At 38.1% G+C, this 17,351-nt stretch overlaps 1 protein-coding gene across 1 annotated transcript in view; it reads right to left on the bottom strand.

Annotated features, from left to right (window-relative positions):
* Nucleotides 1–1,227: 1,227 nt before the first annotated feature.
* The window catches only part of LOC122801282 (extracellular calcium-sensing receptor-like), a 150,073-nt gene continuing 133,949 nt past the window's right edge, over nucleotides 1,228–17,351 (bottom strand). Inside the window, exons 5-6 of the mRNA XM_044070829.1 lie at nucleotides 5,835–5,864; nucleotides 1,228–2,141 (exon numbers count right to left, since the gene is read on the bottom strand). Coding sequence (XP_043926764.1) covers nucleotides 1,228–2,141; nucleotides 5,835–5,864 — 944 coding nt within the window. The remainder of the gene's footprint in view (nucleotides 2,142–5,834; nucleotides 5,865–17,351) is intronic.

Here is a 17,351-nt window from a genome sequence, read left to right as displayed (position 1 = left end):
CCAGTGCTCCCTGGTAATGTTTACATTCTGCATGCCATTGACTATAATGGCAAAATGCAGAATTAACTTAAAATTGACATTTTCATTTTTTTTATTATTATTTTTGGCACAATCCCATTTGCATGCCGCTGCCCTAAGCTTAAAAGGCCAAGATCAGCCAAAAAAAAGTTTAATTCTATAAAACATAAACTGTTTTTAATGCCAATGGCCTTATATTTGGCTATTGGTATATGTATTAAACATAATACATGCTTTTACACGAGCTGTCATGCCTCCATTTTGTCAGATGCAGAAATATATTCGGTTACTAGCTGAATACATTTCTGCAGTGCCACTGTTCTAGCACGGAGACCTGGCAGCTTGGTGGATCGCAAAATCACCTCGTTTGCATGGTTTTCACCAGCAAATGAGATGATTTGTATTTTTGCCGGTTTTCCATGCAGGAACATTGTAGGTCCACCTGTGCACGTGAAAACACCCCTAGCCTTAAACGCACGGTGGTCATATTCCATGCAGGTGCGGCTACAATGTTCCTGCATGGAATTTTGCCATTTCTGAATCCCATGGAATGTCTTTGCCAATAATCAAAGTTCTAGAGGTCAAATATAGGCCATCCCTGGTGAAGCAGCATGGTCTGTTGATCATATATCCCTGGACGCCCTTTGAATGACACCAAAAACTAAGCCAATTATTGAAATCAATAATTTTTTGCTCATAGAGCAGCATCATTCTTAGAGGAGGTAAAATGCTGCTCGATTCAAGACTTGTAGCTGCTTTGAAGACATAGTCTGAAAGCACCATCATGTATCTCTTCATATATTCAAATAGTTGAATCATATTTATATACTCCACTATGCTGAGAATAAGGGATAGTGGAGGTACTGAGCATACATTATTTTGACTGATGATCATTTTTGAACACTTGAAAATACTTATCATATCAATAATTGTATTTAGGTTATCTTACCTGCACATACATTTGCATGCAGTGATAATTTATCATCTACTGCTGTTTCTTTTTTTTGTGGCATAAGTGTGCATGTCTTGTGTCTATATGGTGATGTGGTTGCCGGTGCTCCTGTAGTGGCACCTTGCTTTGTGCTTTTTAATATCCCCATGCCTCTTTATCTAGGGCAAGACAAAGTTTGTAAGATTACTCATTAAACAGAAAAAACATCATTTAAAGCAAAAGTTTATTTGTTTATACACGACATAGCTTGAATATTTTTAACAATTATGAACATTTTTCTTCCCCATTAAGTAATCTTTTGTATTCATCTTTGGCCTTAAAAGAATAATGTAGCACTTTGGGATAAATATACAAATGAGTAATGCTGCACTGGAACACAAGATGGCAAAAATTTCCACCGCTGCAACATATTTTCCATTTGCACTTACGTATGCTGGAATAAAGGATACCCAAACACTTGTGAAAGCTAACATGCTAAAAGTAATGTACTTGGCCTCATTAAAGTTATCAGGTAATTTTCTTGCAAGAAATGCAACTATGAAGCTTACACTTGCTAGAAGGCCCAGGTATCCCAGCATGCAATAGAACATGGCAATAGAGCCTTCATTACATTCAATTATTATCTTATCTTTTGCAAATTTTATATTATGTTGTACAAAAGGAGGTGCAGTCCCCAGCCAGGAAATATCTATCAGGATATGAACTTGTGAAACAACAAGAATGAAAAAAGTAGGGATTCGTGACCCCACCCACTGTCTCAACCTACTCTCTGGCTGAGTAGCACTAAAGGCAATCACCACAGTGATGGTTTTTGCCAGAACACAAGAAATGCAAAAGGAAAAAACAGTAATGAAAATAATTTGTCGACTCCTACAACTTACTCCCATAGGTTGACCAATAAATATGAAGGAACAGAGGAAGCATAACATGAGGGAGAGTAGAAGAAGATAGCTTAATTCTCGATTATTAGCCCTAACTAATGGAGTCTCCCTGTATTTAAGAAAAACACACAGTATGGTAGCAGTAATTAAGGTACAGACAGTGGATATGGCAGAAAATGTTACACCCAGAGTGTCCTCAAAGGAGAGATATTCAGGAAGCCGAGGGATACATCTGTCTCTTTTATCACTGGCCCACTGAGATTCAGAGCACTTGATACAAATAGCAAGATCTGTCAAAGAAAAAGGAACATACTCAATGAAAGCAGATACTGAATATATAATTACTAAATGGTGAAACATTATTTTTTTCAGGTGAATAAACTGCAAGCTTCTGCTATTATTTCAGACAAAACTAGCCCTAACTAAAACAATAGTAAATATAAAAAAAATGTTGATAGATCTTAGTGCCCTAGACAGCTCTTGTATCAAAATGTCTGATACCTTAGATTGTTTATCAGTGCAAACAATGTAAACAGGTTCCAAATGACTTATAGCTGTGCTGTGTAGATTTTAGCACCCTTTAATTTTAATTTGATTGATATATTTTTTAACTCAGCCATTTGAATGCCGTTCAGAAAATAAACAAAATAAATATATTTCTATTTTGCTGCAGGGCTTCATCCTGCACACCCACCAAAGTGGGGATTTCCCCAGAAGCCCATATCTCAACATATACGACCTCTGAGGTTACAATGTAGTAGTGTAAATAAAGGTTAGTTATAGTTATAGTTAAAATATACAGTTTTTGCTTTAATCCAAATTGTCCAGTCTTAGAATATAGATTCATATTAACTATGTTTGCTACTTGCTTCACTCAGCAAAATCACTTGCCAACTGTTTATATTTTAGTTCTACTGAATCTATTTTTGATTCTTAACACAATAAGAACTGGAGAGATGTAAGATAACATACCTCTCAACCTCTTGGAGAAGGAAATCTGGACAAAGCCTAAAATAATGGGGGGACAAAGGGCTAAAAATAGGAACAGATTTAAATGTTTGCTCTTATAAAGTTAGAAAGTAGCTAGAATAACAGGATTTGTGTTAGTATGTATTTTCTGAAGGATATGAAGTCTAAAACTCAAATGTATGTCATTATTTAGTGACTTCACTCCTCATTGTTTTGCCAGAAAACCACACATTTTATGAGGAACAGATCAAAAATATGAGGCAAAAATTTAGACAGTTGAGAGGTATGTAAGATAACCCTAATAGTGGTGCTATAAATAAACACATATTGCCTTTATTCTGAGATTTCTGAATGTCACTTTAAATGGCAAAGATACAAGTTTCGATCATGACCTCTAGCCAATGCCTGTTTGGAGTTTATATGTTCTCACTGTGTGTCTGTGGGGTTTCTCCCACCTCTAAAAACATGCTAATTGTTTCCATCTCAAACTCACCCAATAATGGACCTGTGGGTAGCAACACAGACTCTAGATGGTGCCCTATATGAGGAAGAGTTGTATAGACCAATCACCTTGGGTATCTATTGTGGTGCACATTAGCCTCAAGATAGGAATACATGGATCGCAGCCTGCACTGTGAAAATGACTAGCTAGTCAACAGTGTAAAAATATGTCTGTAGGTGGTTTGGTTGTGTTGACTTCAAATGGCAAGGAAATGATTAAGCAGCGTGGCTGAGATAAACTGACTGGGACACTTGAAAGGTTGCATGGTATCTTTATCTGACCAAGACCTATACTCAAAGGATGGGATGGGGAATGAATAAATGTTATAATGTTATTGCTGTTATATCCATTTTGGGGGGTCCCATATCCCACTCTTAAAAGGATGAAGGGCTTCTACAAACCTTTACTTTTCCAGCAAAATGTAGTACATAATGTCTCCAGTACCAACACAGGGCAGGATATGATCCCTCTCATTGGGGAGGTGAGCCCCACAAGGACACCTTTAGGCTTGAAGTGCGATTTCTCTCTGAGTTTTATCACTACTTTTAGCATGAACTCCCAGGGCATTTTAGAAATTATTCGGAAGAATTGGCATTTCATTTCTTCCAATGCTTTCCTGGTTGAAAAATTAGGTAGTGAACCTAGATTTATATTCAGAAGGTCTAACAACCTTAAGGAACTACTACAAAGAGAGACTTTCCATAAAAGGAGAGGAATGTCTAGATGTGGGTTTTGTAAGTTCTGTAACAACGTCCGTGTTGGTGAGACATTCCAGGTGAGGGACACAAAGTATGATATTAGGTTTCCCCTCAACTGTGAGAGTAGATCAATTATCTACATTGCTATGTGCAACTGCTGTCAAGGGTTCTGCATTGGGAAAACTGACAGACGAGTTCGAGATAGAATGTACGAGCATTTATATGCAATTAGGAACAGAGAGCACAATGCACTACTACAAAGCACATAGCCCTGAACCCAGGTCACAGCTTCCATTCATGGCCATTGACCACGCATCTGTAAAAATTAGGGGTGGGCCGTTTTCTCTAATTCTGGAAAACAGGGAGCTGGAATGGCAGTTGCGTTTAGATGCATTTAGCCATCCTGGGCTTAATAGTAACTGCAACATAGCCCCTGTCTTAAAATTGAGAAGTTACCTCAGGTAATCCCTGTCAGATTCGACTGACAGGTTAAACCCATGTACTCTTTAGGGTTGTGTCAGTGTATTTATTACCAAAAATACAGGTTGTCGGGTTTAGGACAAACATATATACCTTGAAACCCATTTAGGCTACTGCAGGGCCGTCCTAGCTTAAAAACACTGTATATTTTTATTGTTTATATTTACTTTATTTTTATTTGCATTCTAAAATAAAATTTTCTATGAAATTTTTATGATATTTACTTTAGGTGTTTGATCATAATTTAAAGGTTGAAGGGGTCTGCTTAGTTAGTTTCATATACCTAAGATAATGATGCAGGAGAGGATTTTCACTGGACCTGTTCATTATTTTATGGGTTTGCGTATAGTTAACATTTATTAGATAAATGTATTGTCTGTTTATACCTTGTACTATGTTTTAGTACGTTTTAGTTTGGTGCTTGTTATGCACTTTCTAAAACTGCCTTACAGAATGTGTTAAACTGTATAGATTTTATAACGAAGCAGGAGGATGTTACTTCCTGTTTCACTTAACATAAACTGAGTTTTTTATGTGTGTATTTTATTATCTCTGATGAAGCCACGGTGTTCCGTGGCGAAAACGCTCTGTTTGTGGATTTATTAAAAGCGTTAAGGTTTTAAAGGAGTTGCTTCGCGTGGTCTCTGCAAACAAGGTTCCTCTTTTGGTTTTATTTGGTTTGAGTATTAGAAAAGAACAAAGAGTTATTAACAAAATGGCACTAAGACATAATGTAGGATGTCCTGAGGGGTATGATATGAAATGCCATGGTGGTAGACAGGGAAATTAGCTGCCAGTATCCATTTATATCACACTATACTACATAACTTGAGTGACGCAGTGGTGTAGCAGTTAGCATTGCCACCTCACAGCTAGAGGCTTTCCTATTTGATTCTTGGCTTGGGTGCTTTCTGTGCGTAGTCTGCATGTCCTACATGTATTTGTGTTGGTTTCCTCCTGGTGCTCCTGTTTCCTCCCACATTTCAAAGACATGTAGTAGGTGGTTCGGACACTCTAAATTGGCCCTAGGTGTGACTGTGTGCATGCTAGTGCATGGGGTACACCCTCTACAAAGGGCTGGGCCTTGGGCTAGCAACCTGATCCTGTATAACCTATAATTCCTGCAGAAATAATGAGCGTTGAAAGGTGCTCTTTGCCTGATGTGCCACATGATGCATAAATGGGATACAGAGAGAGAGAGATACTATATAAACAGACTATATTGTCATATATATTTACTGATCTATATTATATACATTTATACATTTCTATATGGGTCTACTTTTATTAGTCAGTTACATGTCTTCGACTAACAAAAGTATGACCTTACTTACTGCATTTTCGCAAATTCTGGTTCACTGAACCTGCAATAAAAATAAAAAAGAACACTGTAAATTCAGTTTTGCAGGAGGCCACCCACACCCCAGCTACATTATATATACTAATGCCAAGATCACACTGCAGTGGGGAAACAGGTATATTCCCTTATCCCCACTGTAGCATGCTTTAGTGCTGCAGAGTGTCAGTTTTAATTTACTTTTATTTTATTGTAGTGCGATCTCAGAGTTAGTATATATAATGTCGGTGGGTGTGGGGAGTGCAGGGAGACTTGCCCTCCCTGCAAAACTGACTTAACAGTGTTCTTTTTTTATTTTTATTGCCAGTTCGGTAAACCAGAATTCGCGAAATTCACTTTCATTGAAGTGCACTTTCGCATAAGTAAGGTTGTACTTTTGTTTGACGAAGAAATGTAACTTTGACTAATAAAAGTAGACCCATATATATATATATATATATATATATATATATATATATATTTTTTTTTTTTTTTTCAATGTTGTTGAAAGAACTGTCATTGATATTTGCATTGTATGTTGCACATATTGAATATTAATTATTTTCCTAATTATGTTTTCATATTTCTGTAAATTTCTCAATAAACCTGTACCCAGATAGGAATTTAGTGCTGACATGTGGAAGCTTATGTCCTGTTGGCAAAAGTGTTCTAACAATATATGTTTAGGCTGTACAGTTTCCAAGATATGACTAATTATTTGTGTAAGTTTGAAAAAATATATAATTCATGATTTGGGTGCTGTTGTAGTATTCATGGAAAGACTATGAACACACTGATTACTATCATTGTAAAGAATACGTCTTACTAACAACATTGCTATTTGTATGGTTTTAATAGCTTTTATTGTTCCTCAAATATATATATATATATATATATATATATATATATATATATATATATATATATATATATATATATATATATATATATATGGCTCTAGGACTGTTGAATGAAAGTTCAACAGACCGAACACACTTTAGCGAAAGTTCTTTTCACCGAAAAAGCACTTTCGCTAAAGTGTGTTAAAAAAAAACAAAAAAACAATAAACTAACATTTATGCAGGGGGCAAGCCCCCCCTGCACCCCCCCATGTGGGGGTCTGTGTCCCCCACACCACCCCTGCTTCAATATTCTCACTCCAAGATCACACTACAGTGGGGAAAGGGGAATATTTCCTTATCCGCACCATAGTATGATCTCCGCAACAGTTATTACCCCACGACTCCCTTTAGCTGCCGGCATACTTCTGCAAAACTGCTTTTTTAATGAAAAGCACTTTCGCGGAAGTATGCCCAGCCGTTAGTGGTTCAATGAAAAAGTTCCTTCGGGGATCAGTACGTATCCTATATACATATATATATCTATATATATATATATATATATATATATATATATGTGTGTATATGGGAACCCTTCACATTGTCGACATTTCAAAATGCTGACATTCATATGGCCGACACCATATGATCGACATTTGAAATGCCGACAACGAGGAAACAGCATCTCAGTATAGTGCGGCATGGAAAGATTTCCATTCCTGCACTGTAGTGTGATCTCGGAGTTGGTATATTAAAGTTATGGGGGGTGTGGGGGCAGAGCCTCCCTGCTAGCAGTTTAAAGGAAGTTTTTTTTTTCTTTTTTATGGTCTACTTCTATTGTCGATATTTCAACTGTCGATCATATGGTGTCGGCCATATGAAAGCCAGCATTTTTAAATTTCGACCTTATGAAGTAGACCCATATATATATATGTATATATATATATATATATATATATATATATATATATATATATATATATATATATATATATATATATATATATATATATATATATATATATATATATATATATATATATATATATATATATATCTCTGTATGTATGTATGTATTTATTTATTTTACATTTGTTAACCGGAAAAGTCCATTGGACTTGGACACAAGTACTTTTTCAGTGGAGGCCCAAGGAGAAAAGCTCCACAAATAACAATAGAGAACAAATGTGGCATAGATATAGAAAATAATTATGTCAAGTACAGAACACAAAATGTAAAATAATTATGAAATGTACAGAAAGAATACATCATCTGTAAGTAGATAAAGCAAACAATACTGCTACATACAGATATACAAGAAAGTTTAAAAAAGGCTAGTATGGATATGTAGGAGTCCTAAGTTTTAGCCATATTTACAAAAACATGCAAGCTATTAACCACCATATACTGGGTAGAGGATATTGAAAAAAGAAGGTAGGAACTATCCTGGACCAGTACAGGAGCAGAGCCAAGTAGAAATAAAGTGTGATTTTAGTGATCTTTTAAACAGTGATAATAATGAGTTGGAAGTTATGTGTGGTGGTAAAGAGTTCCATATTTTGGATACAAGAGTAGAGAAGAGAGATTCCTCTGCTGTGTTGTTGGGTTTGATACTTCAAGAAGGAATTTATTGTTAGAGTAGAGAGTCCTGTTACTAGAGTATGGTTGAAGTAGGTTTTGCAGTGAGGGGGTTTTCTCAGGATGATGCAAAATTTTATGAGCTGCAAGAGTTGGGGAAATTCTGGCCAATTAAGGTACTTTAAAGCTGTGCAGTAGTGTGTTTTATATGGGGAGTCAGTGGCAAACCTGGCTATTTTGTTGTAGCAGAATTCTACTTTCGCTAAATCAGTCTTTTTGAGATTGATAAGGAGAGGGGAGGTGTATAGTAGGGTGGAGATGAGATGGGTGCGTGATATAGTGGCATTTGAGTGTTTGGTGAGAAACTGTCTATTTCTATAGAGGGTACCCAGTTTTTTATGTACTTTCTTAATAGTGTCGGCAATGTGAATATCAAATCTCAAATTATTATCAATATCAACACCAAGATGTTTTGTGTGTGCTATGGGAGAAATAATAGTTTTATTACTAGACATAAAAGGTGGGGTCTAAGGAGGTAGACCTAGTAGGTTTGAAGAGAAGCAGTTTTGTTTTTCTAGGATTCAAAATAAATTGGATGTTGGATAGAAATGTTTCAAACGATAGGAAGGATAACTGAGTTAGCGATTGGAGTTCATGTAAAGAAGATGCTGCACAAATTAGTGTGGAATCATCTACATATTGTATGATGGATGCATGAGCAATGGAAGTGTGGAGGTTGTTATTATAGAGAGAAAAGAGTAATGGGCCTAGAATGGAGCCCTGTGGTACTCCGAGTGACTGGAAGCTGTGGTGAGAGTTTGTGCTGCCACAATACTGCTTGTTGGCGGCCGGCTCGATAACTTTGGAAGCAAGCTAAGGAGGAGTTTTTAAGGCCTATATCATAAAGGGTTTTGATAAGTGTACTATGTCTAACCATGTCAAAGGCTTTTAACAGGTCAAGGTAGATAGCAGATAAAAAATTGCCATTTCTGTGATAGCGTACTGTATTGGTGAAGGACATAAGAGCTGTGGTGGTACTGTGAAAGGGATGAAAGACATGTTGAGTAACTGTTAGGAGTTTGTGAGTATGCAAGTATTCCATAATTTGAGTATGTATACATCTCTTCAGGATTTTGGCTATAGGGGATAGGATAGCTATTGAACGGTAGTCTGTCAGTTCTGTAGAATTCCCTCCTTTATGAAGAGGGGATAATATGTGATATTTTCCATATTTCAGAGAAATAAGCTTCAGTCAGGGATCTGTTAATGAGAATAGATATTGGGAAGGCGATGGCATCAGCTGCTATTTGTAGGAATTCTGCTGGTAATTTGTCAGATTCTAGTGTTGTGGGCTTAGGATTTTTAAGTTATTTTCTAATCCTGTCAGTAGAAATGGGCTGGAAGTGGAATGAGTTGTTTTTACTATGTGATTTACAGGCTTCTATAGGGGGGGTTGTTAGAGATGTTTTGTTGATTGGGTAGAGTAAGAATGGTGTTAGTAAAGAATTTGTTAAATTGTGTGGCTATGGTCTCTGATCTGTTTTCTGAGGTAGGGGAGGGCCTACTACTTTTACCTGGTGAGAGAATGCTTTTAATGGCTGCCCAGAACTGTTGAGGATTGCTCTGATGCTTTATTTGTAGATTTTGGTAGTAGTTAGTTTTGTCAAGTTTTACTATTTTTTTAGCTTTATTCCTGAGCTCCTGGTAGGTTTGTTTAGTGGCTTGGGACTTGACTTTGTGCCAGTGGTCCCAGGCTTTGTGCCTGGTTTTGAGGAAAGAACCGGTTTCCTTACTAAGCCAAGGTGCACTGTTAGCTTTGAGTCTGATAGTTCTGGGAGGGGCATGTCGGTTCAGGATATTTAGAAAGGTGGAAGGCAATGGTATCAGCTGCTATTTGTAGGAATTCTGCTGGTAATTTGTCAGATGCTAGTGTTGTGGTCTTAAGAATTTTTAGGTATTTTCTAATCTGGTCAGTAGAAATGGGCTGGAAGTGGAATGAGTTGTTTTTACTATGTGATTTACAGGCTTCTATTGGGAGATTGTTAGAGATGTTTTGTAGATTGACTAGAGTAAGAATGGTGTTAGCAAAGAATTTGTTAAATTGTGTGGCTATGATCTCTGATGTGTTTTCTGAGGTAGGGGAGGGAGTACTACTTTTACCTGGTAAGAGAAATTTTTAATGGCTGCCCAGAACTTTTGAGGATTGTTCTAATGCTTTATTTGTAGATTATGGTAGTAGTTAGTTTTGCCAAGTTTTACTAGTTTTTTAGCTTTATTCCTGAGCTCCTGGTAATTTTGTTTAGTGGCTTGGGACTTGACTTTGTGCCAGTGGCCCCAGACTTTGTCGCTGGTTTTGAGGAAGTATATGGTTTCCTTATTTAGCCAAGGTGCACTGTTAGCTTTGAGACTGATAGTTCTGGGAGTGACATGTCGGTTCAAGATATTTAGAAAAGTGGAATTGAAAAGTGTGATGGCATCATTTAGGACAAGAGGTTTTAATGGTGTCCAGTTACATCATTTTAGGTCTGTAATAAAGTTGTTGGGGTTAAAGTTATTTTTTTTTATTTCTAATTAGTTGATAAACAGTTCCTTTGTTGTGATAAAAATGCTGTCTAAGCAGAAAGGTTATTTGATGGTCACTTAGGCCATCAGGGAGGCAACCTGCATGAGAGTGGGTGAAGTGGTCTGTTTGTTAGTATCCAGTCAAGGATTGATTCCCTGTTAGTAGCCTTGTCTGATGTGGTAGGGGTTTGGATGGTTTGTGTAAAGCCATGAAGTCTGATATGATTTATGGGGGCATGAGAATCGCATGTAAGTCAAGCTATGTTAAAATCACCCAGGATGATGGTTGCATGTTGAAGTGATGTGCAGGACCAGTGGAGTAAGTTCTCAAGAGTGACTATATTGTTCCCAGGTGGTATATAGCATCTGACTATATTTATTAGTTTGTTTGAATTGAGTTTTAGTTGAGCAGGAAGTGTTTCTGCTTTGGCCTGGTTAGGGAGTTTTATATTTAAAAAAAAAAAAAAAAAAAGTAATCTCAGTGGTATCCCCGAAGTCTCAAAACAACCCACTAAAGTGTAGTGGGTCCAAAAAACAAAACAGTGTAAGAAACTTCTCTGTGTGGAAGATTTTCAGTCCATATATTTCTAGTTAATCACTGTATATTAATCAGATCAGACAATAGTAGTAGAAGTAGCGAATGTAAACTTGTCAAGTCAAAACAAAACAAAAAGTAATAATAAAAAATATAAAATTGTACAGCATTACTAAGTATTTGAAAATAATCCAAGCAAGGCAGGCAGTCTGTTTCCAGTCGAAAATCCTTTATTAAGTACACAGACAAGGGATCCAAGTAAAACAAAAATAGAGTAATAATTTCCTCAAGGTGTCACCTTCCCTCACAATAAAGACATCATCAATAAAACGTAAATAGCATGTGATATGCTGCATGTAATCTGTGTTGTTTAACACAAAGTCCTCCTCCCATTTGCCCAGGGCTATGTTAGCTATGCTGGGAGCCATGGTAGCCCCCATTGCTATACCAGTTTTTTGTTTGTAGTGTTTGCCATTGCAAGTAAAGAAATTGAAGTCCAGTACAAGATTAATGAGCTTGCTTAACTTTTGCAGTTGTGCCTATGTACCCTGATTATGTTTCTTAAAAGACTCCATAGCTGCTGTTATACAGTAATTGTGAGGGAGCACTGTGTACAAGGATTCCACATCAATAGTTACCAAAACACATTCAGCTTCCACTGTAATGTTTTTTATTTTCTTCAAAAAATCCATTGAATCTCTTATGTATGACTTATTTTTTTCTGCTAGAGGTTTCAGCAAGTAAATGGCTGTGGCTTCAGTAAGGGAGCCTTCACTTGCTACCACCTGTCTAATAAGGTGGGTCTTCTCTGTTCTTGTGTGGCTTTGGTATTCCAAAAAAGTAAGGTAAACATGGGCATGGGCTCCATAAATAATTATAAAGATTTTCAGTGATAAGTTTTTCTTCCAATAATGTGGTGAGATTAGTGTTCCATAAATCATATGGTCTTTTTATGTCATCCATGGTAAATAACTCATAAAATCTGTTATCCTCCAGCATGTTCTCTATCTTTTGGTTGTAGCTAGTGGTATCAGTCACAAGTATACCTCCCCCTTATCTGCCTTCATTACACACCTGGATTTATCTTTGCCTAGCTCAAGCAATGCTTTTCTTTCTCCCTGTGTTAAGTTATAAAGTTTTTTCTTAGGAGGTTTTTTTAAGCAGTTTCCTGATATCTATCTCACATTTCACTTCGAAAGCAACTAGTGTTTGATGTAGTGGTGGACAATAACTGCTAGGCCTTTTTATAGTTTCATCAATAGGCTTATTTTCAGTGTCATTACTTTTGCCACAAAATTGTACCCTTAAGTTGAGCTTCCTCACAAACATTTTAAGGTCTATCAGTACTTCAGCAACCTCACACCTGCAGCTTGGTATAAAAGTAAGTCCGTTGAACAACACACTTTTTTCCTCTTCAGTCAGTGCTTTAACAGAGTGGTTCCAGATAAGTGGAGCACCTGTTATTGTGGTACCTGTTGTTGTTGTTATTGTACCTGTTATTGTGGCTGGTTCCTCCATCTGAGCCTGGGACCTGGGTTGTAGTCGGGGTTCCAGTCGGGATTGCCCAGGTATTGTATTTCCCTCACCCCTGTCCACTGTTTGGTTCTCTTGTCTCCCTGGGAGTTCGTGGATAGAGTATGAGACCTCTAGAATTCCTCCTCTGCTTTCTGGAATCTCGGTGGGTTGTAGTAGTATTCCTCACTGTGGCTGTGGTATGGGGGGACCTGGTAAGAGGGACAAGCTCTGGGGCTGTGGTGGTGATCATCGTTCTTGTTCTGGTACCGGTGCTGGCTTTGGTATTGGTGTGGTGGTTGATGTCTGTGCTGTCGATATTGGTCTTCCTGAAGAAACTGGTCTATGTGAAGGTGCTGCAGCTCCTGGTAGCTGGATTGTCTGTGGTCTCGGTTGTCCTGGTAGTCCTGTAATTCATCCTGTAGAACTCTCTGTCGGTTCTGGTTGCCGCTGTGGCTTATGTTCCTGTCCTGATCCGTCTGTGATGTCAAAGGCTTCTGTGGAGTGTCGATAGCCAGAGGGGATTGGGATTGTGGGGAATGAGATGTTGGAGGGGCAGTCTCTTGGTGGTCCTGTATTGTGCCCCTGTCTGGTTTTGTGCGAGGATCTCCCCTAGGAAAATCCCGTTGAGGTCTGCTGGCATGGTTATACTTTCCCTTATATCCCCTGTAATAACTAAAACCTTGTCTGTTGGTTCTCCTGTTGTTGTTGTTATTATTATTGTACCTCCTAGTAAGTCTCCCAGGATCATCTTTGTCCAGTTGATCTCGTTTCATTTTATTAATCTTTCTTTCTTTAATGGACTGCTTATATCCTTTCACTCTTTCTTTAAGCAGCTCAAATTTAGCATCTAGGTTATTGTGGTTCTCATTTTCCAATGTTGTTTTTAAAGATGTGATGTCAGCCTTTGTAGCTTCCTGCACACTAAGGTTGTTCCTTACTAGCAGATGAATACGTTTGTAGCTGGCATTCTCTAAAATATCTTCCCATTCCTTAGAAAGTGAATCATCCATATTTTTCCACATTGGTCTTTTGTCCAGTCTAAGTCTCTTCTTATCTATGCTTTGTTGTAAATAAATGTGTTCCCAGTAGAGACCCTGCATGCGTTTCAGTTGCTTTTCTAGTTTAGAAAATGTCTATGAATTCATATTTTCTGGGCCCATTCTTCCCTGTCCATTTTCTGTATCTGTTTGTATCTGATCTGCTTCTGTATCATTCCAGATAGGTACAGTTAGTAAATATTTTAGCCTGTCATTATCCATGTCTTAAAATGCTGGAATTCCACACCAATTCAGGGATCCTTTGACGGAACAAAAACCTTGGTCTCAGAAACCAAAGTAAGAACAAAAAACAAGTAATCTCCGTGGTATCCCAGAAGTCTCAAAACAACCCACTAAAGTGTAATGGGTCCAAAAAAGAAAACAGTGTAAGAAACTTCTCTGTGTGGAAGATTTTCAGTCCATATATTTCTAGTTAATCACTATATATTAATCAGATCAGACAAAAGTAGTGAACGTAAACTTGTCAAGTCAAAACAAAACGAAAAGTAATAATAGAAAATATATAATTGTACAGCATTACTAACTATTCAAAAGTAATTCATGCAAGGCAGGCAGTCTGTTTCCACTTGAAAATCCTTTATTAAGTACACAGACAAGCGATCCAAGTAAAACATAAATAGAGAAATAATTTCCTCACAAGCTTTCTAACTATATATATATATATATATATATATATATATATATATATATGGTTCTACCTCACTTCAACGACACGCCGGAACATCGACAGGGAAATCGCGAGCCCCAGAAGATCGACAGCGCAGAAGACCGATGCAACGGGACCTAGAAGATCGACAAGCAGAAGACCGACCCGATGGATGAAAGCACCGACGCCGAGGATGCCGACATGGGAAAAGGCTGTGTAAGTATGCGGTAGTGACGGACGTTAGGGTGCGAGTAAGGTAAGTGTGGATAGGGGTGGGTTAAGTGAGTTAGGGTTAGGGAGCGGGTCAGGTAAGTGTGCGGTAGTGATTGTGTTTGGGTTAGGCGGGATAAGTGAGTTAGGGTTAGGAGCGGGTCAGGTAAGTGTCTTGGTAGTGATTGTGTTTGGGTTAGGTGCGGAGTAAGTGAGTTAGGGTTAGGGAGTGGGACAGGTAAGTGTGCGGAAGTGATGGTGTTTGGGATAGGGCGGGATAAGTGAGTTAGGGTTAGGAGCGGGTCAGGTAAGTGTCTGTAGTGACGGACCTTAGGGTTATGGTTTGGGTTAGGGTTGTAGGTAGTTGTGTATGTGAGGTTTAGTGTGGGTTTGTAGGGATTTTGGTGTGCTTGTGTTGTGTATGTGGTTTTTGGACGGGGAATGTGTTTTGGTTGTTGATTGTGGTGTGTGAAGTGTATGAGGTTTCGTGTTTGTGTACCGTCGGTTATTTCGTTGTCGGGCATGTGGGATTTCGTGTTTTTGTACTGTCGGTTATGTGGTTTCGGTGATTGCGTTGTCGGTGTTGTGGTGTTTCGTTTATGTGAGGTAGAACCATATATATATATATATATATATACTTTTTATCAGGCATGGGAGGAGTTTTATATTTAAAGTCTCTACTGTAAGGCGTTATTTATATAATAAAGCAAAACCCCCACCTTTTTTGTCAATTCTATCCTTCCTTAGAATGTTATATCCTGGTAGGATTATCCCATTATCAGTGATGTGTGGTTTAAGCCATGTCTCTGTTATAACAACTATGTCTGGAGTGTATAGAGACAGACAGGCCTGCAGGTTATGAATTTTATTGGAGATGCTTCTAATATTAATGTTAAATAAGAGTAGGTTGGTTGCTTTTTGAGGGAGATGAATTAAGCTGATGGGGTGGTTGGGAATTTGAGAGTTGGGGGTGCTTAAAGAAGTTGATGGACCTGGGTTTGGATGGCTGTCTCCACAGCAAGATAGCTTGGAGGCTATATAGATAATGGTCTTTAAGAATTTTGTAATGTCCCTGTCATATTGTTGGGAGGGTGTGGGTGTGTGGTGGTGAGATAGTAATATATAAGGAGCATAGTCAATTGGACAAGAATTGAAAATAGCAGAAGAGATGCAGACGTGGTGTAGGCTAGTGCTGATAGGTTTGGGAGCTGTATTATAGTAAGGAGGAGATTATTGTAGGTGTGTGTAGTATGAGGTAAGCAGGGGAAGAGATGATAAAGTGATTAAAGAAGATATGTGTAGTAGTAACATGTTGTGAGAGGTTAGTGTGAGATGAGCTAAATGATGTAGTGTAACATGTTGTGAGAGGTTAGTGTGAAATGAGCTAAATGATGTAGTGTTATGTAAATGAGATGAAATAGGTAGAGTGTACTGAGAGAGGGAGAATCAAGTAGGGTGGTGCTAGGGGTGGGGATAAGGTGGGATATCCGAAGTTAGTGAGGATGATAAAGTAATTAGATGGTTGGGTGTGGGAGGTTTCAAGTATTTCAGGTGTTGGTAGCCTGTGTTTGTGACTGGGCAGAGGAGATGGTTGGGTGTGGCTAGTATCAAATAAGAATAGGGATAGTTGGGGGGATGGGAACTGGGGGTAGAGTAAGGGAGTGGAGTGAGCCCGAAAGTAGTATGGGCGAACGGAGTGGGCTAGCCCTGGCCTCAGTTAAAGCTGAAGCACAAAACCATCAGCAGGTTGGCTATGATAACTAACAACACTTGCAGAGTAAAAGAAGGAAAAGGTTTCTGTAGACCCTATCAGAGTTTCCTTCAAGGTTTGCAGTGAAAAGGAAAATTAAAGGAAGCAGTCTGGGCATAGAAGGAAAAGAGCTGTAGAGTTGGAAGTTTAATAGAATAAGTACATTAGCAGCTTAATATCCATAGCTAGGATGGATGCCAGCACTAGAAAAAAATAAGGAAGTGCTTTGGACAGTGTATGGGCAGAGACTAGGTGGAATAGATATTCACAGGGATGAGAAAAAAGGAGAGATAAAGGAATGGCAGCATTATCTGACACGGGGGCACCAGGAAACACATGGCTGCTGCCAACCAATGTGATGTGCTCTCCAGGAAACAGAAACTTAACTAATATTCAATCTACAATGTTTCCAGTTGTAAGCTGATGCCTGGGGCTCAGTTGATTGTTCCATGGTGTAGGATTTGCCAGTAACACCATGAAGGATGCAGTTTTGGGAGTGTTTAACAAAAATTCCACTTAGTGGTTAGAATATGTGTTATCTAAAAAGGACAAGGAAGGCATATAGAGAGACGCTAGTTCAGTAATTACTGAAATAAGACAGTGTCTGTAACAAATTGTCAACAGTGAAACAGTAAATACTTTAAATAAGGGTAAAACAATTATTGTATAAGTAATACAATGCTAAGCTTTTGCATAGCAGTTTACAGAAACATATATTGCACAGTAGCTAAATAGGTTCATAGGTTCATAGGTTCATACTAGGCTATCTGCCCGAGGGCATTTACAAGCCTAGCCCATAGTTTTGTGGCTTACGCCACCCCT

This window comes from Protopterus annectens, chromosome 4.part1, assembly GCF_019279795.1.
Source record: "Protopterus annectens isolate FY-2018-M chromosome 4.part1, PAN1.0, whole genome shotgun sequence".
NCBI lineage: Eukaryota > Metazoa > Chordata > Ceratodontiformes > Protopteridae > Protopterus > Protopterus annectens.
This window is presented reverse-complemented; position numbering and strand designations above follow the sequence as displayed.